This window comes from Pseudophryne corroboree, chromosome 3, assembly GCF_028390025.1.
Source record: "Pseudophryne corroboree isolate aPseCor3 chromosome 3, aPseCor3.hap2, whole genome shotgun sequence".
Classification (NCBI taxonomy): domain Eukaryota; kingdom Metazoa; phylum Chordata; class Amphibia; order Anura; family Myobatrachidae; genus Pseudophryne; species Pseudophryne corroboree.
In genome coordinates, this window is record NC_086446.1 from 710,753,106 (window position 1) to 710,778,438 (window position 25,333).

Below are 25,333 nucleotides of genomic sequence, written 5' to 3' on the forward strand. Positions count from 1 at the left end.
GATACCATGGATAGGGACAATATTTTGCTAACGATTGACCATATAAAAGACGCGGTCTTATACATGCGTGATGCACAGAGGGATATTTGCCGTCTGGCATCAAAAATAAGCGCTATGTCCATTGCCGCCAGACGGGGGTTATGGACTAGGCAATGGTCAGGTGATGCCGACTCCAAGCGGCACATGGAAGTTTTACCCTATAAAGGGGTGGAACTTTTTGGGGAAGGTCTTTCAGACCTCGTTTCCACAGCTACTGCTGGGAAATCGACTTTTTTGCCACAGGCTACCCCACAGCAAAAGAAAGCACCGTATTATCAGGTACAGTCCTTTCGGCCCCAGAAAAATAAGCGGGCTAGAGGCTCATCCTTTCTGCCGAGGGGCAGAGGAAGGGGGAAAAAGCTGCAGCACACAGCTAGTTCCCAGGAGCAGAAGTCCTCCTCTGCGTCCGGTAAGTCCACAGCATGACGCTGGGGCTGCTCAAGCGGAATCGGGAACGGTGGGGGCACGTCTCAGGTTTTTCAGCGCACAGTGGGTTCTCTCACAAGTGGATCCCTGGGTCCTTCAAGTAGTATCTCAGGGGTACAGGCTGGAATTCGAGACGTCTCCCCCCCGCCGTTTCCTAAAATCTGCCTTGCCGTCAACTCCCTCTGCCAGGGAGGCAGTGTTGGTGGCTATTCAAAAACTGTATTCACAGAAAGTGATCGTCAAGGTACCCCTCCTTCAGCAAGGAAAGGCTTACTACTCCACAATGTTTGTGGTACCGAAACCGGACGGTTCGGTGAGACCCATCTTAAACTTAAAAACCTTGAACACTTATATCAAAAGGTTCAAGTTCAAGATGGAATCGCTCAGGGCGGTTATTGCGAGCCTGGAGGAGGGGGATTACATGGTATCCCTGGACATCAAGGATGCGTACCTGCATGTCCCCATTTACCCTCCGCACCAGGAGTACCTCAGATTTGTGGTACAGGACTGTCACTATCAGTTCCAGATGCTGCCGTTCGGGTTATCCACGGCACCGAGGGTCTTTACCAAGGTAATGGCCGAAATGATGATACTCCTTCGCAGGAAGGGAGTTTTAATTATCCCGTACTTGGACGATCTCCTGATAAAGGCGAGGTCCAAAGAACAGTTGATAGTGGGGGTGGCACTTTCTCAGGAAGTGCTACATCAGCACGGCTGGATTCTAAACATTCCAAAGTCACAGCTGGTCCCGACGACACGTCTTCTGTTCCTGGGAATGATTCTGGACACAGACCAGAAAAGAGTGTTTCTTCCACTGGAAAAAGCCGAGGAATTGTCATCTCTGGTCAGAGACATCCTAAAACCAGGAAAAGTGTCGGTACATCAATGCACACGAGTCCTGGGCAAAATGGTAGCTTCGTACGAAGCAATTCCATTCGGAGGGTTCCACGCAAGGACGTTCCAGTGGGACCTGTTGGACAAATGGTCCGGGTCCCATCTCCAGATGCAACAGCGGATAACCCTATCGGCCAGAACCAGGGTGTCGCTGCTGTGGTGGCTGCAGAGGGCTCATCTACTAGAGGGCCGCAGATTCAGAATACAGGACTGGGTCCTGGTGACCACGGATGCCAGCCTTCGGGGCTGGGGGGCAGTCACAAAGGGAAGAAATTTCCAAGGACTGTGGTCAAATCAGGAGATTTCTCTTCACATAAATATCCTGGAGCTAAGGGCCATTTACAATGCCCTAAGCCAGGCAAGACCCCTGCTTCAAAACCAGCCGGTACTGATCCAGTCAGACAACATCACGGCGGTCACCCATGTAAACAGACAGGGCGGCACGAGAAGCAGGATGGCGATGGCAGAAGCCACAAGGATTCTCAGATGGGCAGAGAATCATGTGTTAGCACTGACGGCAGTGTTCATTCCGGGAGTGGACAACTGGGAAGCAGACTTCCTCAGCAGACACGACCTCCACCCGGGAGAATGGGGACTTCATCCAGAAGTCTTCCAAATGCTGGTCAACCGGTGGGAAAAACCACAGGTAGACATGATGGCGTCCCGCCTCAACAAGAAGTTGAAAAGATATTGCGCCAGGTCAAGAGACCCTCAGGCGATAGCGGTGGACGCTCTAGTGACACCATGGGTGTACCAGTCGGTTTATGTGTTTCCTTCTCTACCTCTCATACCCAAGGTACTGAGAATAATAAGAAGGTGAGGAGTGAAAACCATACTCGTGGTTCCGGATTGGCCAAGAAGAGCTTGGTACCCGGAACTTCAAGAGATGCTTACAGAGGACCCTTGGCCTCTGCCGCTCAGACAGGACCTGCTGCAGCAGGGACCCTGTCTGTTCCAAGACTTACCGCGGCTGCGTTTGACGGCATGGCGGTTGAACACTGGATCCTGAAGGAAAAGGGTATTCCTGAGGAAGTCATCCCTACCCTGATCAAAGCCAGGAAGGATGTCACCGCAAGACATTATCACCGCATTTGGCGAAAATATGTTGCTTGGTGTGAGGCCATGAAGGCCCCGACGGAGGAATTTCAACTGGGTCGATTCCTGCACTTCCTGCAAGCAGGGGTGACGTTGGGCCTCAAATTGGGGTCCATAAAGGTCCAGATTTCGGCTCTGTCGATTTTCTTCCAAAAAGAACTGGCTTCACTGCCCGAAGTTCAGACTTTTGTCAAAGGAGTACTGCATATTCAGCCTCCTTTTGTGCCCCCAGTGGCACCTTGGGATCTCAATGTGGTTTTGGCATTCCTGAAATCACATTGGTTCGAACCACTTAAGACTGTGGATTTAAAATATCTCACGTGGAAAGTGGTCATGCTGTTGGCCTTGGCGTCGGCCAGGCGGGTTTCAGAATTGGCGGCTTTGTCTTGTAAAAGCCCTTATCTGATTTTCCATATGGATAGGGCAGAATTGAGGACTCGTCCTCAGTTTCTCCCAAAGGTGGTCTCAGCTTTTCACTTGAACCAACCTATCGTGGTGCCTGCGGCTACTAGGGAATTGGAGGATTCCAAGTTGCTGGACGTAGTCAGGGCCCTAAAAATGTATATTTCCAGGACGGCTGGAGTCAGAAAGACTGACTCGCTGTTTATCCTGTATGCACCCACCAAGCTGGGTGCTCCTGCTTCTAAGCAGTCTATTGCGCGCTGGATTTGTAGCACTATTCAGCTGGCGCATTCTGCGGTAGGCTTACCGCAGCCTAAATCTGTAAAAGCCCATTCCACACGGAAGGTGGGCTCATCTTGGGCGGCTGCCCGAGGGGTCTCGGCTTTACAACTTTGCCGAGCTGCTACTTGGTCGGGGGCAAACACGTTTGCAAAATTCTACAAATTTGATACCCTGGCAGAGGAGGACCTGGAATTCTCTCATTCGGTGCTGCAGAGTCATCCGCACTCTCCCGCCCGTTTGGGAGCTTTGGTATAATCCCCATGGTCCTTACGGAGTCCCCAGCATCCACTAGGACGTCAGAGAAAATAAGAATTTACTCACCGGTTATTCTATTTCTCGTAGTCCGTAGTGGATGCTGGGCGCCCATCCCAAGTGCGGATTGTCTGCAATACCTGTACATAGTTATTGTTACAAAAATCGGGTTTTGTTGTGAGCCATCTCTTCAGAGGCTCCTTTTGTTATCATACTGTTAACCGGGGTTCCTATCACGTGTTATATGGTGTGATTGGTGTGGCTGGTATGAGTCTTACCCGGGATTCAAAAATCCTTCCTTATTGTGTCAGCTCTTCCGGGCACAGTTCCTAACTGAGGCTTGGAGGAGGGTCATAGGAGGAGGAGCCAGTGCACACCAGATAGTCCTAAATCTTTCTTAGATGTGCCCAGTCTCCTGCGGAGCCGTCTATTCCCCATGGTCCTTACGGAGTCCCCAGCATCCACTACGGACTACGAGAAATAGAATTACCGGTGAGTAAATTCTTATTATCGTCAATATATCTCCGATAAAAAATTAAGTGGCTTTTAAAATCCTGATGATCATATATAAAAGCTTTCTCCCAACATCCCATAAAAAGATTTGCGAAACTGGGCACGAAAATAGTACCCATTGCAGTGCCGCACTGCTGCAGATAAAACTGATCCAGGAATTTAAAATAATTATGATAAAGAATAAAATGCATGATGTCGCAAATGAAATCTTTATGATTAGTTGTTAATGTGTCATCTTTATCCAAAAATTCCTTACAAGCTGTTACTCCCTTCTCATGTTCGATACATGTGTAAAGTGATTGTACGTCTATTGTGACCCACATGTATGAATCCTTCCACTCAATATCCTTCAGAAGGCTCAGTACCGATGTGGTATCTTTGAGATATGATGGGAGATCCTTTAAATAAGGTTTTAAAAAGACATCAGCGTATTCAGACAAGTTAGAAGTAAGTGAGTCTATGCCCACCACAATTGGTCTTCCGGGCGGGTTGTCCAAGCTCTTATGAATTTTAGGTAAAAAATAAAATATGGGGGTAGTGGGGTCTGATCTCATTAAGAATTGGTACTCCTCCTTAGTGATAATTTCTGTTCTTAAACCATGCAATAAAAGTGACCTCAATTCTTCAATGCAATCATCCTTCGGATCTTTAGTAAGCTTTTTATAAGACTCTCCATCTGATAACAGTCTTTCTACCTCTGCAATGTATTTGATCCGATCCATGATGACCCCCACCCCCCCTTTGTCAGCTTGTTTTATAATTATCCCTTTATTTTTCTGTAGATTTTTCAGGGCCTCACTTTCTCTGTTATTTAGATTCTTCTCTTTAATTTTCTCCTGGTCCATGTCACACAGGTCCTTTTTTACCAATTCGTAAAACATACTTATATTGCTACCCTTTGACTCTAAAGGGTAGAACTTAGAGGTTGGTTTTAGGCCTGATTTGGAGCAGCTTTCATCATTTGCTATGACTGCATCCTCTATTTTTAGGAAGTGTCTTTTCAGCGTTAATTTCCTGACAAATTTGGTCAGATCTATGAATGTATCAAACTTGTTAAGACCTTCTGTTGGTGCAAATGATAGTCCTTTATCTAATAGGGATATTTCTGGTTCTGTTAAAACATGTTGGGAAAGGTTGAATATACCCTTTTTGCTCGGATTAGGTGTTATACTGTTCTTTTTTGTATTCCCTCCCTACTGCCTCCTCGGGATCCTCTTCTTCTGTATACCTTCTTTTGGGGGGAGATGCATGATGTATGTCTTCCCTCATCGTATTTCTTATGTTGTGCTTCGGTCTTGCACCCGTTCTTTGAGATAAAAAATCCTGGTCGCTATTTGAGCCATGTCTCTGCAAGATTGAAAATCTGTTGGATGTTTTTAGACTGCTGTTAGGAGTGTTTTTGTTGTTGTTTTGTATGGCGTTGGTCCTTGTAGTGACGGATTTCCAACTTCCTCTGTCTGTCCTTTGATTCAACTGTCTGTTGGAGTTGAACCTGCTCCAATTCTTTACTCTACCTTGTTCGTAATCGTTCTTGTCCCTTAAGAACTTTTTTTCTTTTCCTTTGATCACCTCTGCCTCAATATGCTCCAGTTTCTTGTTCAATACTGTTTCGTTGATTTTGTAGTCCTCCTTATCTTTGAAAGGTTCAAGTTCTCTCTCCGTCAGTTTAATATCAGTCTCAAGGGATAAGAGGGATTTTTTCTTTTCATCGATGAGGAGTTTCATTAAGTCTATAGAACAGGTGTGCAATATTTTGTCCCATTTTTCCATAAATGTTCCCTCCTGGTTGCCAAACGTAGTTTGTTTGAGTAGTCTTAGGCCCCTTGGAACTCTGTCCATTGATATATAGTGCTCTAAGCCCTTAACATCCCACCATGTTTTAACCTCTTTTGTGAGAAGTCTTACAATACCCCAAAATAAATCATCTAAATCACCAGATTGGGTTGGTTCGTTAGTGCAAGCTTTCCTCTCCCAAGTTCCAACCCCCCCCAACCCGAGTCAGCTCACAATCACTAATGTTCACTATTTCAGAGTAAAATAAACACTTTAGTAAATATTGCAAGGGTTGGAGTGTGAATCCATAAGGCACAACGTTGTTACAGTCACACCATGCTGTAAATGCCAAAACACGTCTGATCTTGGAAGCCAAGCAGCGTTGGGCCTCATTAGTACCAGTAGGGGGGACCATCTGGGAAGATCAGGTACTGTATAGTATGCAAATAAATAGTGGCCTGAGAATGGTACACACTCTATATAATATTAATTTAGTAAAACAGCACGTGGTATACAAGCACCAATAGATATATACACCGCACTTATATACGCACTACTTAAATTATTAATGCACAAGCACCTTATAAAGATAAGGGAAACTTAGCACTGTTAGTTATATTTTATATTTTAAATAATAAATTATCCTAAGTCACTCGATGTACATAAACTATTCTGAGTCACTATTATAATTTAAACAATCACTTGCACCTTTAATTTTTTTATCATTTTAATAATATGAGATTAATAATATCCTATTTCACTATCCATCTGAAGCTGCTAATATATGAATGTGAACTGATAATCATGCACCTCTGATGTAATTTATCTTTATTTCTATGTGGAATGGTCACCATGGATACCGGAGCATTGACATACATGATACACTAGAAAATGGCCACCGCAGCCTGAAAACCTATGGACAAAATCCTACCAAACAAGAAAATGGAGCATATTGAGGCAGAGGTGATCAAAGGAAAAGAAAAAAAGTTCTTAAGGGACAAGAACGATTACGAACAAGGTAGAGTAAAGAATTGGAGCAGGTTCAACTCCAACAGACAGTTGAATCAAAGGACAGACAGAGGAAGTTGGAAATCCGTCACTACAAGGACCAACGCCATACAAAACAACAACAAAAACACTCCTAACAGCAGTCTGAAAACATCCAACAGATTTTCAATCTTGCAGAGACATGGCTCAAATAGCGACCAGGATTTTTTATCTCAAAGAACGGGTGCAAGACCGAAGCACAACATAAGAAATACGATAAGGGAAGACATACATCATGCATTGCCCCTCAAAAGAAGGTATACAGAAGAAGAGGATCCCAAGGAGGCAGGAGGGAGGGAATACAAAAAAAGAACAGTATAGCAACTAATCCAAGCAAAAAGGGTATATTCAACCTTTCCCAACATGTTTTAACAGAACCAGAAATATCCCTATTAGATAAAGGACTATCATTTGCACCAACAGAAGGTCTTAACAAGTTTGATACATTCATAGATCTGACCAAATTTGTCAGGAAATTAACGCTGAAAAGACACTTCCTAAAAATAGAGGATGCAGTCATAGCGAATGATGAAAGCCGCTCCAAATCAGGCCTAAAACCAACCTCTAAGTTCTACCCTTTAGAGTCAAAGGGTAGCAATATAAGTATGTTTTACGAATTGGAAAAAAGGACCTGGGTGACATGGACCAGGAGAAAATTAAAGAGAAGAATCTAAATAACAGAGAAAGTGAGGCCCTGAAAAATCTACAGAAAAATAAAGTGATAATTATAAAACAAGCTGACAAGGGTAGGGGGGGGGGGGCTGGTCATCATGGATCGGATCAAATACATTGCAGAGGCAGAAAGACTGTTATCAGATGGAGAGTCTTATAAAAAGCTTACTAAAGATCCGAAGGATGATTACATTGAAGAATTGAGGACACTTTTATTGCATGGTTTAAGAACAGAAATTATCACTAAGGAGGAGTACCAATGCTTAATGAGATCAGACCCCACTACCCCCATATTTTATTTTTTACCTAAAATTCATAAGAGCTTGGACAACCCGCCCGGAAGACCAATTGTGGTGGGCATAGACTCACTTACTTCTAACTTGTCTGAATACGCTGATGTCTTTTTAAAACCTTATTTAAAGGATCTCCCATCATATCTCAAAGATACCACATCGGTACTGAGCCTTCTGAAGGATATTGAGTGGAAAGATTCATACATGTGGGTCACAATAGACGTACAATCACTCTACACATGTATCGAACATGAGAAGGGAGTAACAGCTTGTAAGGAATTTTTGGATAAAGATGACACATTAACAACTAAGCATAAAAATTTCATTTGCGACATCATGCATTTTATTCTTCATCATAATTATTTTAAATTCCTGGATCAGTTTTATCTGCAGCAGTGCGGCACTGCAATGGGTACTATTTTCGCGCCCAGTTTCGCAAATCTTTTTATGGGATGTTGGGAGAAAGCTTTTATATATGATCATCAGGATTTTAAAAGCCACTTAATTTTTTATCGGAGATATATTGACGATATTTTAATAATCTGGGATGGAGATATTGAACGTTTTAACCAATTTTTTAAACACATTTGCACCAATGAGATGAATCTAAGTGCAAGCTTTCCTCTCCCCGTTCCAACCCCCCCCCCCCCCGAGTCAGCTCACAATCACTAATGTTCACTTTTTCAGAGTAAAATAAACACTTTAGTGAATATCGCAAGGGTTGGAGTGTGAATCCATAAGGCACAACGTCGTTACAGTCACACCACGCTGGAAATGCCCAAACACGTCTGATCTTGGAAGCCAAGCAGCGTTGGGCCTGATCAGTACCAGTAGGGGGGACCATCTGGGAAGATCAGGTACTGTATAGTACACAAATCAATAGTGGCCTGAGAAAGGTACACACTCTATATAATATAAATTTAATAAAACAGCACGTGGTATACAAGCACCAATAGATATATACACCGTACTTATATACTCACTACTTAAATTATTAATGCACAAGCACCTTATAAAGATAAGGGAATCTTAGCACTGTTAGTTATATTTTATATTTTAAATAATAAATAATCCTGAGTCACTCTATGTACATAAACAATTCTGAGTCACTATTATAATTTAAACAAGCACTTGCACCTTTAATTTTTTAGTCATTTTAATAATATGAGATTAATAATATACTATTTCACTATCCATCTGAAGCTGCTAATATATGAATGTGAACTGATAATCATGCACCTCTGATGTAATTTATCTTTATTTCTATGTGGAATGGTCACCATGGATACCGGAGCATTGACATACATGATACACTAGAAAATGGCCAACGCAGCCGGAAAACCTATGGACAAAATCCTACCAAATATGGCCGCCGGGAAAGAACATAATAAGAGACTCTCTTTTTTTCCCCTGGATCACAGACATTAGGAGGATGTACTGAGGACTATGTAACAACATTGCACCGCCGCAGGCGCATGCGCAGACGCAACCGGAAGTGGGGCGGAAGTGCCGATTCGCGTCTTCCGTCACCGGAAGTGTGGCAGAAGTGCCACAATTGGAATGTTTAAAACGGATTTCAATGCTTTTAAGTTCTTTTAAAACTCTGAAACTCACTCGTTTTTACTTAATAGCAGCTCCCAATAACCTGACACCTTTTAGACTGCACTATTTAGTAGATTGGAAGTATTTAGCATATAATTGTATCACATGACTCCCTGTGAAGCTAGGACCCTCCCACCAAGCCATATTGGCTATAAATAGACTTGTAGGTCCATTGTATCCCTACCCCTTGAAGAAGTCTTATCAGACAAAACGCGTTGGGAACCTTCACCTACCTCATTTAAGATAAGGAAAAAACCTTAATACTTGTTCTTATTGTAGTTTTTATATAATCATTTTAAGTGCTTTTAGTTCAGCTGTGTTTTTAGTATTGTCCCATTGTTTTTACATGTTTCTTTTTATGTATAACTGTACACTAATTAATACCTTTTAATTTAATAGAATTGGCAATTTTATACTTGTTGCACTGACACCGTGGTCGCTATATATCCCTCATCCCCGTTTTTTTCCCATATATATATATACATATATATTAGTGCTGGGCAAGATAACGCGTTATTAACGCGTTAACGCCATAAGGCAATAACGGCGATAATATTGTTAACGCCGTTAATGCTGCTGCGCCGGAAGAAGCCGCCGGAAGCAGTTATTCATCTGACCCCCTTGATGGAGAAGCCGCTGGATGCCGCCGGAGAAGAGGAAGCCACCGGATGCCGCGGGAGAGGAGGAAGCCGCCAGCCGCCATAACCTCTTGAGACCGAGACATCTTCACAATATCTCTGTGAGTACTGGTTTTTATACAGAGCCTAAGCTCTAAGAGTTCTAAGCTAGAACACAAGCAGTGGGACTGGGTGAGTGGGATCCCGTAGCGCGCGCTGGCCGGAACTGGGTAACTTAGTTACGCGGCTGAGGAGAAACCTCAGTCGCGTGGGTTGCAGCGAGCAGGGCAGCCCTTCTCTTCTCTGGCGGGTGCCGCTGTGGGACTGGATGAGAATGGTTCCGCAGCGTGCGCGCAAGTTCTATCAACGCCGCTGTGGGACTGGATGTGACGGGTTTATGTACATTGGGGCTGATATTGCTTATATTAACAGGAGAGTTAGTGGAAGTTTGGGCCTCCTTCGTTCATTAAGGTCTCCCTGCTGAGCTATTATACTCCCTTTTATTGCTGGGGTACCTAATCTGCTATAAACAAAAAATACAGTTTGTTTTACTTTTTTTTAATAAATTTTATTTTATTTATTTAAAAATGTTTTCACAGAAAATGGAGAAAGGAACCGAAATCTTACATGGACATTTTCATTTTAAATCTCTACCAGATGGCACAGTTGATAAAACCAAAGTTATTTGTAAACACTGCAAAGCTGAATTTTCTTATCACCGGAGTACTTCGAGTCTGAAGTATCACTTAAATGCAATACACACCGTTGATGCCAGCAACTCACCCACTCAAACAAACAGTGGAGGCAAGCTTCGGCAGACTACATTGGATACAGCGTATGGGAGAAGTATAGATAAACAAAAGCAAGAAAAGCTAACAAATAACATAGCGAAGTGGATAGCTACAAACTGCAGGCCAATTAGTATTGTCGAAGATGTCGGTCTGAGGAATGTTCTTAGGATCGCAACGAATGACAGCACGTATGAGCCTCCTCAAGACGCACCATCACAAGAAGAATACATGACTTGTATGAAAAGGAGAGTACTACACACCTAAAATATATCTGTCCAATCTGGTGGGAAGAAAAATCTGGGTAAGAAAACAGATTTATATTCTCAGAAAACATATTTTATTTTTTAATTTTAATTTTTAAAGTTTTTTAAATGCTACTGTGTTAATGGAAAACTGCAAACCAAATGTTTTTGCTGTGTAGTTCATATAGAAGTACTAAAAGTGCGCAATACACTACTTTTGAATTCATTATTGTCTTTAGTCGGCTAACAATACGATTAATCGCTATTAATCGCATGAAATCCTGCGATTAATTGCGATTAAAAATTTTAATCGTTGCCCAGCACTAATATATATATATCTTGCAATTTAGGAGGGGAGATAGACACATATGGACTGGTCTTCACTATATTGCACTTTTTGATCAAAGCAATTGGATATTAGTTGGACACTATATCGGTCCCACATCTGCTGAAAAAAGTGGACCGACTATTTATTAGTATTTAATTGTCACGTGGTGCACTTTCAATCACTTTTATAGAATTACTATTCAATCAAAAGCCTAGACAAACACAAGGGATTACCTGAATGAAAATATTCACTACAACATACAGGAATTTTATTGATTTTTGGACATAAAGCGTATACGTCTATCGCTTATAACCAGCCTAAAGATGATGGCTCCAGTAATGAATACAACTTAACGGTTCTTCAAAAACTCATGCCTCTGATGAAGTCCATCTGAGGACGAAATGCATTGGGTTAAAGATCAACTTCGTCTATATACCAGTACCTTGTTACCTTTTTCACTTATATAAAGGGGATTAGCAACTTACTTGTTCCTACTATATATTGTATGTTATTGTCTTAAATTGTATGAGAGAAATGTAAATACATTTTAATATAAAAAATTTTTTTATACGGATATAATTGGTTGCTGGATGAGAATTTAACTAATTGATTTGGTATGTGCACCCTCAGAAATCTTTTTGTGATATATATATATATATATATATATATATATATATATATACACAACAGATTGGACGGTTTTCTTTATAAAAGAATAATCACAATATATTGCATAAGATATAAGATCAATAAAAGTATTCAAAGTCCATAAACATTATCTATATCCACCTGTATAGAATAAATATTGATTATAAATCCACTCACACACTCCTGTATATAGGGCCTAATTCACACCTGATCGCAAAAGTAAAATCTTTCTCCAATGGGCAAAGCCATGTGCACTGCAGGTGTGGCAGATGTAACATGACAGAGAGAGTTAGATTATGATTTTTTTTTAATTGGTTCCCATGAACGGGTTTGTAGGGGTCACAGTGCATTGCTTTTCCCAGGGCCTACAAAGCTGTTAAAATGGTCCTGAGAGGATGGGGTATAAGGTATGGGCCACATATATACACTGCTCAAAAAAATAAAAGGAACACTAAAATAACACATCCTAGATCTGAATGAATGAAATATTCTTATTAAATACTTTGTTCTTTACATAGTTGAATGTGCTGACAACAAAATCACACAAAAATTATCAATGGAAATCAAATTTATTAACCCATGGAGGTCTGGATTTGGAGTCACCCTCAAAATTAAAGTGGAAAAACACACTACAGGCTGATCCAACTTTGATGTAATGTCCTTAAAACAAGTCAAAATGAGGCTCAGTAGTGTGTGTGGCCTCCACGTGCCTGTATGACCTCCCTACAACCCACACAAGTGGCTCAGGTAGTGCAGCTCATCCAGGATGGCACATCAATGCGAGCTGTGGCAAGAAGGTTTGCTGTGTCTGTCAGCGTAGTGTCCAGAGCATGGAGGCGCTACCAGGAGACAGGCCAGTACATCAGGAGACGTGGAGAAGGGCGTAGGAGGGCAACAACCCAGCAGCAGGACCACTACCTCTGCCTTTGTGCAAGGAGGAACAGGAGGAGCACTGCCAGAGCCCTGCAAAATGACCTCCAGCAAGCCACAAATGTGCATGTGTCTACTCAAATGATCAGAAACAGACTCCATGAGGGTGGTATGAGGGCCCGACGTCCACAGGTGGGGGTTGTGCTTACAGCCCAACACCGTGCAGGACGTTTGGCATTTGCCAGAGAACACCAAGATTGGCAAATTCGCCACTGGCGCCCTGTGCTCTTCACAGATGAAAGCAGGTTCTCACTGAGCACATGTGACAGACGTGACAGAGTCTGGAGACGCCAAGGAGAACGTTCTGCTGCCTGCAACATCCTCCAGCATAACCGGTTTGGCAGTGGGTCAGTAATGGTTTGGTGTGGCATTTCTTTAGGGGGCCGCCAAGCCCTCCATGTGCTCGCCAGGGGTAGCCTGACTGCTATTAGGTACCGAGGTGAGATCCTCAGACCCCTTGTGAGACCATATGCTGGTGCGGTTGGCCCTGGGTTCCTCCTAATGCAAGACAATGCTAGAACTCATGTGGCTGGAGTATGTCAGCAGTTCCTGCACGATGAAGGCATTGATGCTATGGACTGGCCCGCCCGTTCCCCAGACCTGAATCCAATTGAGCACATCTGGGACATCATGTCTCGCTCCATCCACCAATGCCACGTTGCACCACAGACTGTCCAGGAGTTGGCGGATGCTGTAGTCCAGGTCTGGGAGGAGATCCCTCAGGAGACCATCCGCCACCTCATCAGAAGCATGCCCAGGCATTGTAGGGAGGTCATACAGGCACGTGGAGGCCACACACACTACTGAGCCTCATTTTGACTTGTTTTAAGGACATTACATTAAAGTTGGATCAGCCTGTAGTGTGTTTTTCCACTTTAATTTTGAGGGTGACTCCAAATCCAGACCTCCATGGGTTAATAAATTTGATTTCCATTGATAATTGTTGTGTGATTTTGTTGTCAGCACATTCAACTATGTAAAGAACAAAGTATTTAATAAGAATATTTCATTCTTTCAGATCTAGGATGTGTTATTTTAGTGTTCCCTTTATTTTTTTGAGCAGTGTATATATATATATATATATATCTGCTCCTGTTCATTTATTAGTCACGTGACATACAGGTGTAACCAACTGCCACTACAAGCAAGAAAGAGGTGATGATCTCGCCCCTTTCAAGTACTAACATGAAACCACTCCTCCTTTATCCTGATATCATTCATACTAAGTCCATACCTGTCCATCAATGGATACATCAATGATCATAGCCTAAATTGTGAAGGCCTCATTCAGATTAATATGTAAGTTTATGTTCTAATTCAATGTTTGTTGGTCTTTGCATGTGCAGAACAGGATCTACGTAATCTCTCATAGCGCCTCCTTTGCTGCAGTAAGGTTGACAGGCTTCGGCATTTGAGGGAAGGAGCGGAGGCAGCAACCAGGATTGTTCTTCAAAACGGGGATTATGTTGCATTGTCGGACAAAGACTTCGTTGACCTTGGCCTGACGGTCAGCCTGAGAAAGCTTCAGGTTATGCAGACTGGCCGAAGGCAGCGACCATTGCATCCCATTTTGTGCTTTTGTGATAACATTTTAAAGACTGACCCTTTGAACAAAGTATTCACAAATGTTTTAACTTTTTGTGAATTTGGCATAAAATGTTTTATTTACTCATGTACGGTACAACCCTCCTACACTTCCAGCAGCCTTGAGGTGACCATTCTGCTTTACAAATATTTGTTGTGCTGTGTTCAATGTCCATCGTGTCTTCCGCTGAATAATACTACGAATGTGGGTGTGTAGAGGCAATGTAACGGAGTAAAGCAAACACATACAACAAGGGACACAATCACTAGCTGGCCTCTCATCCAGCGACATGGCTTCCTGCACCTTGTGTCTTGGGCTGATCCTACTGCACATCTCTGGGGCTTTGTCAGAGAAACTGTGAGTGATTTTACTTGCCTTTTATATGTATGTCTGGAAGTATACAATGTTTCCATATATCACTTCTTGATGTACTGTATTTGTAGGCTTATATAATTATGCATGAGTAAATAATACTTTATCATTTGTGAGTACTACAGCAGTTTGTATAGTGTAATACATTAAAATACACTGCGCATGCTCAAATAACTTATGCATGAAAGCAGGGTTGTATCTAGGGGTCGGAGTGCCCATGGCAAAGTAAGGGACTGGCGCCCCCCGCCATATTTAAAATGGAGAAGGCCGTAAAAGAGTGTGGCCACACAATAGTACCCACAATTCAAATTACACCACATGGCAGTGCCCCTTACTCACATTACACCGCACAGTAGTGTCCGTCATTCACGTTACTCCACACAGTAGTATCCCTTATACAGGTTATGTAACACAGTAGTACCCCTTGTACATGTTACGCCATATGTGTGTGTGTGTGTGTGTGTGTGTGTGTGTGTGTGTGTGTGTATATATATATATATATATATATATATATACACCGTACTGGCTGTGGGGGTTAGGTGGGGGGGGGGGGGCAATGGCTTGGGGGACGTTGGCCGAATGGGGAGGGGTGGTGGGGATACACTGAACTAACAGGGTGAGAGACATTGGGATGGTGGAGATGGTGGACACTAGGATAGGTGAGGGGTGGTTAGATGGGGAGGCATTGGCTGGGACAGGGGATGGCAGCACTGCCCTTGGGTTGCTTGCCTGACTCACTCACTGCATCACTGCTATAAATGTCTTGAGTGCGAGTGGTCACTCAGCACAGTAGTAGGTATTGGTTTCGGTGAAAGACACAGAGGAGGGGATGTAGTTGCTTTATTGGCGGTTGAGATCCCGGCGGTCAGAATACTGATGCCGGAATCCCAACCGCTTACAATGTCGGCAGCCAGAATGCCGCCACACAGGTTCTATTCCCACTTGTGGGTGTCCTTGACACCCATAGAGTGGGAATAGAACCTGTGGCGAGCGCAGTGTGTGTGTATGTGCAAGTGTGGTCCCCCATCCCCGATGTGTGTAAAGGTGTGGCCTGCAGATGTGTGTGTTCAGGTGTGGCCCCCCAACCCACATGTCTATATGCTGGTGTGGCCCCCCAGGTGTGTAGTGTGCACATTCAGGTCGGTCCTTGCCTTGGTGAAGTGGAGCAGCCACAGCTTATTCAGCTGCTCCTTGGAAGCTGCCATCCACCTGCTGCTGCGCCGGGCTCTTTCTCTGTGTCACTGCCACTCCATGACGGGGAAGTGCTGCACTGCTGCGGCTGTTATCGGGGAAGGAGGTGCACAGCACGAGGAGCTGCGCATCACCGGTAAGGACAGTGCTGACCCCCCTCCCTCTCCATCTGCTGTACTGGCTCTAATGTCACCACTGCCTGTACTGCTCCCAGCGCTCTGCTATGTACACACAGGCAGAGAGAGGAGCAGGAGCACTGTACTGCAGCAGCGTCACTGACTTGGTGTAGGGGAAGCGGTGGGTCCAGGGCCCCTGTGACAGCCTGGGCCCCATAGCAACCGCATCCCCTGCCCCTATGGTAGTTACGCCACTGCTTACATAGACTAGGCACTAGGCAGTTACCTGTTCGTACCGGAGACCAGTGCCGTAACTAGAAATTTTAGCGCTGTGTGCAAGAAATGGCATCGGCACCCCCCCTTAACGTAACCAGGCGGCAGTGCGCTCCATAGGCGTGCGCAAAAAAATATAGGGTCGTGGCTTCATGGGAAAGGGGTGTGGCCACAAAATAATACCAATTCATACAATGGTGCACAGTAGTCTCCATTATTCAAATTACACTGCACAGTAGCGCCACTACACCAGGTAGTGCCCCTTTTTCACATTACGGCAGACAGATTCCCCTTTTTACACATTACGGCAGACAGCGTCCCCTTTTTTACACATTACAGCAGACAGCATCCCCTTTTTTACACATTACGGCAGACAGTGTCCCCTTTTTTACACATAACGGCAAACAGCATCCCCTTTTTTACACATTACGGCAGACAGCGTCCCCTTTTTTACACATTACTGCAGACAGCGTCCCCTTTTTTACACATTACGGCAGACAGCGTCCCTTTTTTACACATTACGGCAGACAGCGTCCCCTTTTTACACATAACGGCAGACAGCATCCACCTTTTACACGTTACAGCAGGCAGAGTCCCTCTTTTACACGTTACAGCAGGATAGGTCCCCCTTTTACACATTATGGAAGGCAGAGTCCCCCTTTAACACAGTGAGGCAGGCAGATTCCCCCTTACACCCCCCCACCCTTAGAGTGTAGTGTAGTGAAGTGTACTGTGGTGTAGTGTAGTGTACTGTAGTGAAGTGTAGTGTAATATAGTGAAGTGTAGTGTAGTTTAGTTTAGTGTAGTGTAGTGTCTGTGTAGGCACTTACGTGATGTGTACGTTCTTCCAGCGCTGTTACCGGCTCCTGACTCCTCCTGACAGAGTCCACTTCACAGGCAGAACTCAGCCGCAGTACTGCCAGGACCTCAGCAGCAGCAGCGGCTTCAGCGGGACACAGGTGCACGGGCGGCGGCTTCAGTGGGCGAGCGGGCGGCAGCGGCTTGGCTGGGAGAGGAGGCGGGTGGGTGGAGGACGTACATTGCAGCTTCACGCGCTGCAGCACTATAAGCTCTGGCTTGGCTGGGGGAGGAGGCGGAGATCATTGCGGCTCTGTGTTGGCAGGGGGCGGGCATTACTCGCGGCTTCATGAGCTGTACTGCTAGCTCCGGCTTTGGGGCGGGGGGAGGTGGAGCTGACAGTCTCATCACCTGAGAGTAGATTGTGAGGCCGGCTGATTGCGCCCCAGGTCATCCTGCGCTGTGTGCAAGGCACAGACATGCAGCACAGCAGTCACTCGGTGTAATTAGCAACGATGTCCGGCACCACACTTCAGTGAAGCAGCTCTAAGTAAAACTACAGCTTCCAGCAGCCCTTCACTGAAGTGCGGTACCGGACATTGGCGCTAATTACACCGAGTGACTGCTGTGCTGCATGTCTCCGGTATGAGCAGGTAACTGCCTAGTGCCTAGTCTGTGTAAGTCTACCCCTTGGCCGCGGGTGGCACCTCCAGGTGGCACCCCTCTTCTGTCGGCTCCCCTGGCGAGTGCCATCCTGGCCAATGGATAGATACACCCCTGCATGAAAGCACACCTGTCTGTACCTGGGGCCTAATTCATATCTGATCGCAGCAGCAAATTTGTTAGCTAATGGGCAAAAACATGTGCACTACAGGTGGGGCAGATATAACATGTGCAGAGAGAGTTAGATTTGGGTGGGGTGTGTTAAAACTGAAATCTAAATTGCAGTGCAAAAATGAAGCAGCCAGTATTTTTCCTGCACAGAAACACTATAACCCACCCAAATCTAACTCTCGCTGCGCTGGCAGGCGGCTACCTGCCATGTCCCAAGTCGCAGTGGCTGCTTGAGACATAAAGCAGACGCTGCGGCCCGCCCCTGCAACGGTCCGGATATGCCTACATTGTCCGGACCATGCCCCACCAATAGCGTTCTAACGCCTCTGCCTGTTAATCTATGGCGACATGGGCATAATGTCTATATGGATATAATGTCAACATGCAGCATGGAGTAATGCTTGCATAGTTGACGTTGGTCACATTGACATTCATCATGACGACATTGATAAACTGTGGACATGATTAGAATGTCGACAAAGCATCCTTGGTGGTCTAGTGGAGACTTAGCTGGTTTGGCGGCTGCAGCAATGTCTTAAGGTCCAAGGGTAACCTGATGAGGGCTTCCGGTGGATCCAGTGTCACTTCTGTTGGCGAGTATCGCTAACAATCCCCCTATTACCTTACCCTAACCTCCTCTAACCTAGCTTAACCCTAACCCTTTCCATAGTCACTAATCCTACCACTCCACCCCCTCAGCCTAACCTTAACTCCCCCGCTGCTGTTCTTTGTAGAATGTCAGAATCACATTTCACATGTTGAAAAAGTTAACACATTGACATGTTGACTACACCACCAAAAGGCATATCACAATGTTAACATACTGTAGTGCAAAGTGCAATTACTGTAGTATGTATTATCAAATAATGAACACCAAAGCAAAGTATAAATGATCATTTTGTATTAGCAGACGTGAAGCCAAGTAATTGAGAATATTCCATGGGTGCTGGCTGGTCAACACAACTTAATTTACAAATGTACAAAAAGTTGCTACACTGCTATGACATTTCTCTGACGTCCTAAGTGGATGCTGGGGACTCCGTCAGGACCATGGGGATTAGCGGCTCCGCAGGAGACAGGGCACAAAACTAAAGCTTTAGGATCAGGTGGTGTGTACTGGCTCCTCCCCCTATGACCCTCCTCCAAGCCTCAGTTAGGTTTTTGTGCCCGTCCGAGCAGGGTGCAATCTAGGTGGCTCTCTTAAGGAGCTGCTTAGAAAAAGTTTTTAGGTTTATTATTTTCAGTGAGTCCTGCTGGCAACAGGCTCACTGCATCGAGGGACTTAGGGGAGAGAAGTTCAACTCACCTGCGTGCAGGATGGATTGGCTTCTTAGGCTACTGGACACCATTAGCTCCAGAGGGAGTCGGAACACAGGTCTCACCCTGGGGTTCGTCCCGGAGCCGCGCCGCCGACCCCCCTTGCAGATGCTGAAGATTGAAGGTCCAGAAACCGGCGGCAGAAGGCTCTTCAGTCTTCTTGAAGGTAGCGCACAGCACTGCAGCTGTGCGCCATTGTTTGTCACACACTTCTCACCAACGGTCACGGAGGGTGCAGGGCGCTGCTGGGGGCGCCCTGGGCAGCAATGTAAATACCTTTTATGGCTAAAAAAATACATCACATATAGCCCTTGAGGCTATATGGATGTATTTAACCCCTGCCAGATATTACAAACTACGGGAGAAAAGCCCGCCGGAATAGGGGGCGGGGCTTATTCTCCTCAGCACACAGCGCCATTTTCCTGCTCAGCTCCGCTGTGAGGAAGGCTCCCAGGACTCTCCCCTGCACTGCACTACAGAAACAGGGTAAAACAGAGAGGGGGGGCACTTTTTATGGCGATATTTTATATATTTAAGCTGCTATAAGGATACAACACTTATATAAGGTTGTTCCCATATATATTATAGCGCTTGGGTGTGTGCTGGCAAACTCTCCCTCTGTCTCCCCAAAGGGCTAGTGGGGTCCTGTCTTCGATAAGAGCATTCCCTGTGTGTCTGCTGTGTGTCGGTACGTGTGTGTCGACATGTATGAGGACGATGTTGGTGTGGAGGCAGAGCAATTGCCGGTAATGGTGATGTCACCCCCCAGGGAGTCGACACCGGAATGGATGGCTTTGTTTATGGAATTACGTGATAATGTCAGCACATTACATCAGTTGACGACATGAGACGTCCGGAAAACCAGTTGGTACCTGCCCAGGCGTCTCAGACACCGTCAGGGGCTGTAAAACGCCCTCTACCTCAGTCGGTCGACACAGACCCAGACACGGACACTGAATCTAGTGTCGACGGTGAAGAAACAAACGTATTTTCAAGTAGAGTCACACGTTATATGATCACGGCAATGAAGGAGGCTTTGCATATCTCTGATACTGCAAGTACCACAAAAAGGGGTATTATGTGGGGGGTGAAAAAACTACCTGTAGTTTTTCCTGAATCAGAGGAATTGAATGATGTATGTGATGAAGCGTGGGTTAACCCAGATAAAAAAGTGCTAATTTCAAAAAAGTTATTGGCATTATACCCTTTCCCGCCAGAGGTTAGGGCGCGCTGGGAAACACCCCCTAGGGTGGATAAGGCGCTCACACGCTTATCAAAACAAGTGGCGTTACCGTCTCCTGATACGGCCGCCCTCAAGGATCCAGCTGATAGGAGGCTGGAAACTACCCTAAAGAGTATATACACACATACTGGTGTTATACTGCGACCAGCCATCGCCTCAGCCTGGATGTGCAGTGCTGGGGTGGTCTGGTCGGATTCCCTGACTGAAAATATTGATACCCTGGATAGGGACAGTATTTTATTGACTATAGAGCAATTAAAGGATGCTTTTCTTTATATGCGAGATGCTCAGAGGGATATTTGCACTCTGGCATCGAGAGTAAGTGCGATGTCCATATCTGCCAGAAGAAGTTTATGGACGCGACAGTGGTCAGGTGATGCGGATTCCAAACGACAAGTATTGCCGTATAAAGGGGAAGAATTATTTGGCGTAGGTCTATCGGATCTGGTGGCCACGGCAACTGCCGGAAAATCCACCTTTTTACCTCAGACCCCCTCCCAACAGAAAAAGACACCGTCTTTTCAGCCGCAGTCCTTTCGGTCCTATAAGAAGAGGGCAAAAGGACAGTCATATCTGCCCCGGGGCAGAGGAAGGGGTAAGAGAGGGCAGCAAGCAGCCCCTGCCCAGGAACAGAAGCCCTCTCAGGGTTCTGCAAAGCCCTCAGCATGACGCTGGGGCTGTACAAGCGGACTCAGGAGCGGTGGGGGGTCGACTCAGGAATTTCAGCGCACAGTGGGCTTGCTCACAGGTGGACCCTTGGATCCTGCAGGTAGTATCTCTGGGTTACAGGTTGGAATTCGAGAAGTCTCCCCCTCGCCGGTTCCTAAAGTCTGCTTTGCCAACGTCTCCCTCAGACAGGGCGACGGTATTGGAAGCCATTCACAAGCTGTTTTCTCAGCAGGTGATAGTCAAGGTACCCCTCCTACAACAGGGAAAGGGGTATTACTCCACGCTATTTGTGGTACCGAAGCCGGACGGCTCGGTAAGACCTATTCTAAATCTGAAATCTTTGAACCTGTACATACAAAAATTCAAGTTCAAGATGGAATCACTCAGAGCAGTGATAGCGAATCTGGAAGAAGGGGACTTTATGGTGTCCCTGGACATAAAGGATGCTTACCTGCATGTCCCAATTTGCCCTTCACATCAAGGGTACCTCAGGTTCGTAGTGCAAAACTGTCATTATCAGTTTCAGACGCTGCCGTTTGGATTGTCCACCGCACCTCGGGTCTTTACCAAGGTAATGGCCGAAATGATGATTCTTCTGCGAAGAAGAGGCGTATTAATTAGTCCTTACTTGGACGATCTCCTGATAAGGGCAAGGTCCAGAGAACAGCTGGAGGACGGAGTAGCACTAACCCAAGTAGTGCTGCAACAACACGGGTGGATTCTGAATTTTCCAAAATCTCAGTTGACCCCGACAACACGTCTGCTGTTCCTGGGAATGATTCTGGACACGGTTCAGAAAAAGGTGTTTCTTCCGGAGGAGAAAGCCAAGGAGTTATCCGAACTTGTCAGGAACCTCCTAAAACCAGGAAAAGTGTCTGTGCATCAATGCACAAGAGTCCTGGGAAAGATGGTGGCTTCTTACGAAGCAATTCCATTCGGCAGATTCCACGCACGAACTTTTCAGTGGGATCTGCTGGACAAATGGTCCGGATCGCATCTGCAGATGCATCAGCGGATAACCTTATCGCCACGGACAAGGGTGTCTATTCTGTGGTGGTTGCAGAGTGCTCATCTGTTAGAGGGCCGCAGATTCGGCATACAGGACTGGGTCAAGGTGACCACGGATGCCAGTCTGAGAGGCTGGGGAGCGGTCACACAGGGAAGAAACTTCCAGGGAGTATGGTCAAGCCTGGAGATGTCTCTTCATATAAATATACTGGAGCTAAGAGAAATTTACAATGCTCTAAGCCTGGCAAAACCCCTGCTTCAGGGTCAGCCGGTGTTGATCCAGTCGGACAACATCACGGCAGTCGCCCACGTAAACAGACAGGGCGGCACAAGAAGCAGGAGAACAATGGCAGAAGCTGCAAGGATTCTTCGCTGGGCGGAAGATCATGTGATAGCACTGTCAGCAGTGTTCATTCCGGGAGTAGACAACTGGGAAGCAGACTTCCTCAGCAGACACGATCTACACCCGGGAGAGTGGGGACTTCATCCAGAAGTCTTCCACATGATTGTAAACCGTTGGGAAAAACCAAAGGTGGATATGATGGCGTCTCGCCTCAACAAAAAACTGGACAGGTATTGCGCCAGGTCAAGAGACCCTCAGGCAATAGCTGTGGACGCTCTGGTAACACCGTGGGTGTACCAGTCAGTGTATGTGTTTCCTCCTCTGCCTCTCATACCCAAAGTACTGAGAATTATACGGCAAAGGGGAGTAAGAACGATACTCGTGGCTCCGGATTGGCCAAGAAGAACTTGGTACCCGGAACTTCAGGAGATGCTCACGGAAAATCCGTGGCCTCTACCTCTAAGACGGGACCTGATTCAGCAGGGACCGTGTCTATTCCAAGACTTACCGCGGCTGCGTTTGACGGCATGGCGGTTGAACGCCGAATTCTAAAGGAAAAAGGCATTCCAGAAGAGGTCATTCCTACACTGGTTAAAGCCAGGAAGGAGGTGACTGCACAACATTATCACCGCATTTGGAGAAAATATGTTGCGTGGTGTGAGGCCAGGAAGGCCCCCATGGAGGAATTTCAACTGGGTCGATTCCTACATTTCCTGCAAACAGGATTGTCTATGGGCCTCAAATTGGGGTCCATTAAGGTTCAAATTTCGGCCCTGTCGATTTTCTTCCAGAAAGAATTGGCTTCAGTTCCTGAAGTCCAGACTTTTGTAAAAGGAGTACTACATATACAGCCCCCGGTTGTGCCCCCAGTGGCTCCGTGGGACCTGAATGTAGTTTTGGATTTCTCAAATCCCATTGGTTTGAGCCACTCAAATCGGTGGATTTGAAATATCTTACATGGAAAGTAACCATGCTACTGGCCCTGGCTTCAGCCAGGAGAGTATCAGAATTGGCGGCTTTATCGTATAAGAGCCCATATCTGATTTTCCATTCGGACAGGGCAGAACTGCGGACGCGTCCTCAGTTTCTGCCTAAGGTGGTGTCAGCGTTTCACCTGAACCAGCCTATTGTGGTGCCTGCGGCTACTAGCGATTTGGAAGATTCCAAGTTGCTGGACGTTGTCAGGGCATTGAAAATATACATTTCAAGGACGGCTGGAGTCAGAAAATCTGACTCGCTGTTTATACTGTATGCACCCAACAAGCTGGGTGCTCCTGCTTCTAAGCAGACGATTGCTCGTTGGATTTGTAGCACAATTCAACTTGCACATTCTGTGGCAGGCCTGCCACAGCCTAAATCTGTCAAGGCCCATTCCACAAGGAAGGTGGGCTCATCCTGGGCGGCTGCCCGAGGGGTCTCGGCATTACAACTCTGCCGAGCAGCTACGTGGTCGGGGGAGAACACGTTTGTAAAATTCTACAAATTTGATACCCTGGCTAAAGAGGACCTGGAGTTCTCTCATTCGGTGCTGCAGAGTCATCCGCACTCTCCCGCCCGTTTGGGAGCTTTGGTATAATCCCCATGGTCCTGACGGAGTCCCCAGCATCCACTTAGGACGTCAGAGAAAATAAGATTTTACTTACCGATAAATCTATTTCTCGTAGTCCGTAGTGGATGCTGGGCGCCCATCCCAAGTGCGGATTGTCTGCAATACTTGTACATAGTTATTGTTACAAAAAAATCGGGTTGTTATTTGTTGTGAGCCGTCTGTTCAGAGGCTCCTACGTTTGTCATACTGTTAACTGGGTTTAGATCACAAGTTATACGGTGTGATTGGTGTGGCTGGTATGAGTCTTACCCGGGATTCAATATCCTTCCTTATTGTGTACGCTCGTCCGGGCACAGTATCCTAACTGAGGCTTGGAGGAGGGTCATAGGGGGAGGAGCAAGTACACACCACCTGATCCTAAAGCTTTAGTTTTGTGCCCTGTCTCCTGCGGAGCCGCTAATCCCCATGGTCCTGACGGAGTCCCCAGCATCCACTACGGACTACGAGAAATAGATTTATCGGTAAGTAAAATCTTATTTTTAACACTACCATGTAATTCCCTGCACTAGTGTTAGAATCTGTGATAAGTGCAGTTTAGTAGATCATGGTTGGGTTAGTTCTTTGAGCTCCAATCAGTCTCTTGCTCAGACTAGGGGGGTAATTCCAAGTTGATCGCAGCAGGAAATTTTTTAGCAGTTGGGCAAAACCATGTGCACTGCAGGGGAGGCAGATATAACATTTGCAGAGAGAGTTAGATTTGGGTGGCTTATTTTATTTCTGTGCAGTGTAAATACTGGCTGCTTTATTTTTACACTGCAAATTAGATTGCAGATTGAACACACCACACCCAAATCTAACTCTCTCTGCACATGTTATATCTGCCTCCCCTGCAGTGCACATGGTTTTGCCCAATTGCTAACAGAATTCCTGCTGCGATCAACTTGGAATTACCCCCTAGGTCTCATTGTGCTAGGCTTCGTTCTGACTCCAGATTGCTGTAGCTGGAGTTAGAATCTTGTGTGATTCTTTGACTGGGGCTAATTGGATGTTCAGCCCTTATAGGGAGTCTCATTGGACACTCTGTTGTGGATTGTAATCAGTCTGATCCTGTTTTGTCCTGATGCATACTGTACATGGATTATGCTCTAAGCTGCTCAGTAAAGTTCATTGGCCTGTATCATTTGGAAAG

The 25,333-nt window shown here is 45.6% G+C and overlaps 1 protein-coding gene and 1 pseudogene across 1 annotated transcript in view; both read left to right on the plus strand.

Annotated features, from left to right (window-relative positions):
- Positions 1-8,438: 8,438 nt before the first annotated feature.
- LOC134895448 (5S ribosomal RNA) lies at positions 8,439-8,557 on the plus strand (annotated as a pseudogene).
- A 6,046-nt stretch (positions 8,558-14,603) lies between these two features.
- Positions 14,604-25,333, plus strand: part of LOC135056670 (alpha-2-macroglobulin-like protein 1) — a 409,885-nt gene continuing 399,155 nt past the window's right edge. The window contains exon 1 of the mRNA XM_063962113.1: positions 14,604-14,788. Within this exon, the coding sequence (XP_063818183.1) occupies positions 14,721-14,788 (68 nt within the window). The 5' untranslated portion in view covers positions 14,604-14,720. The remainder of the gene's footprint in view (positions 14,789-25,333) is intronic.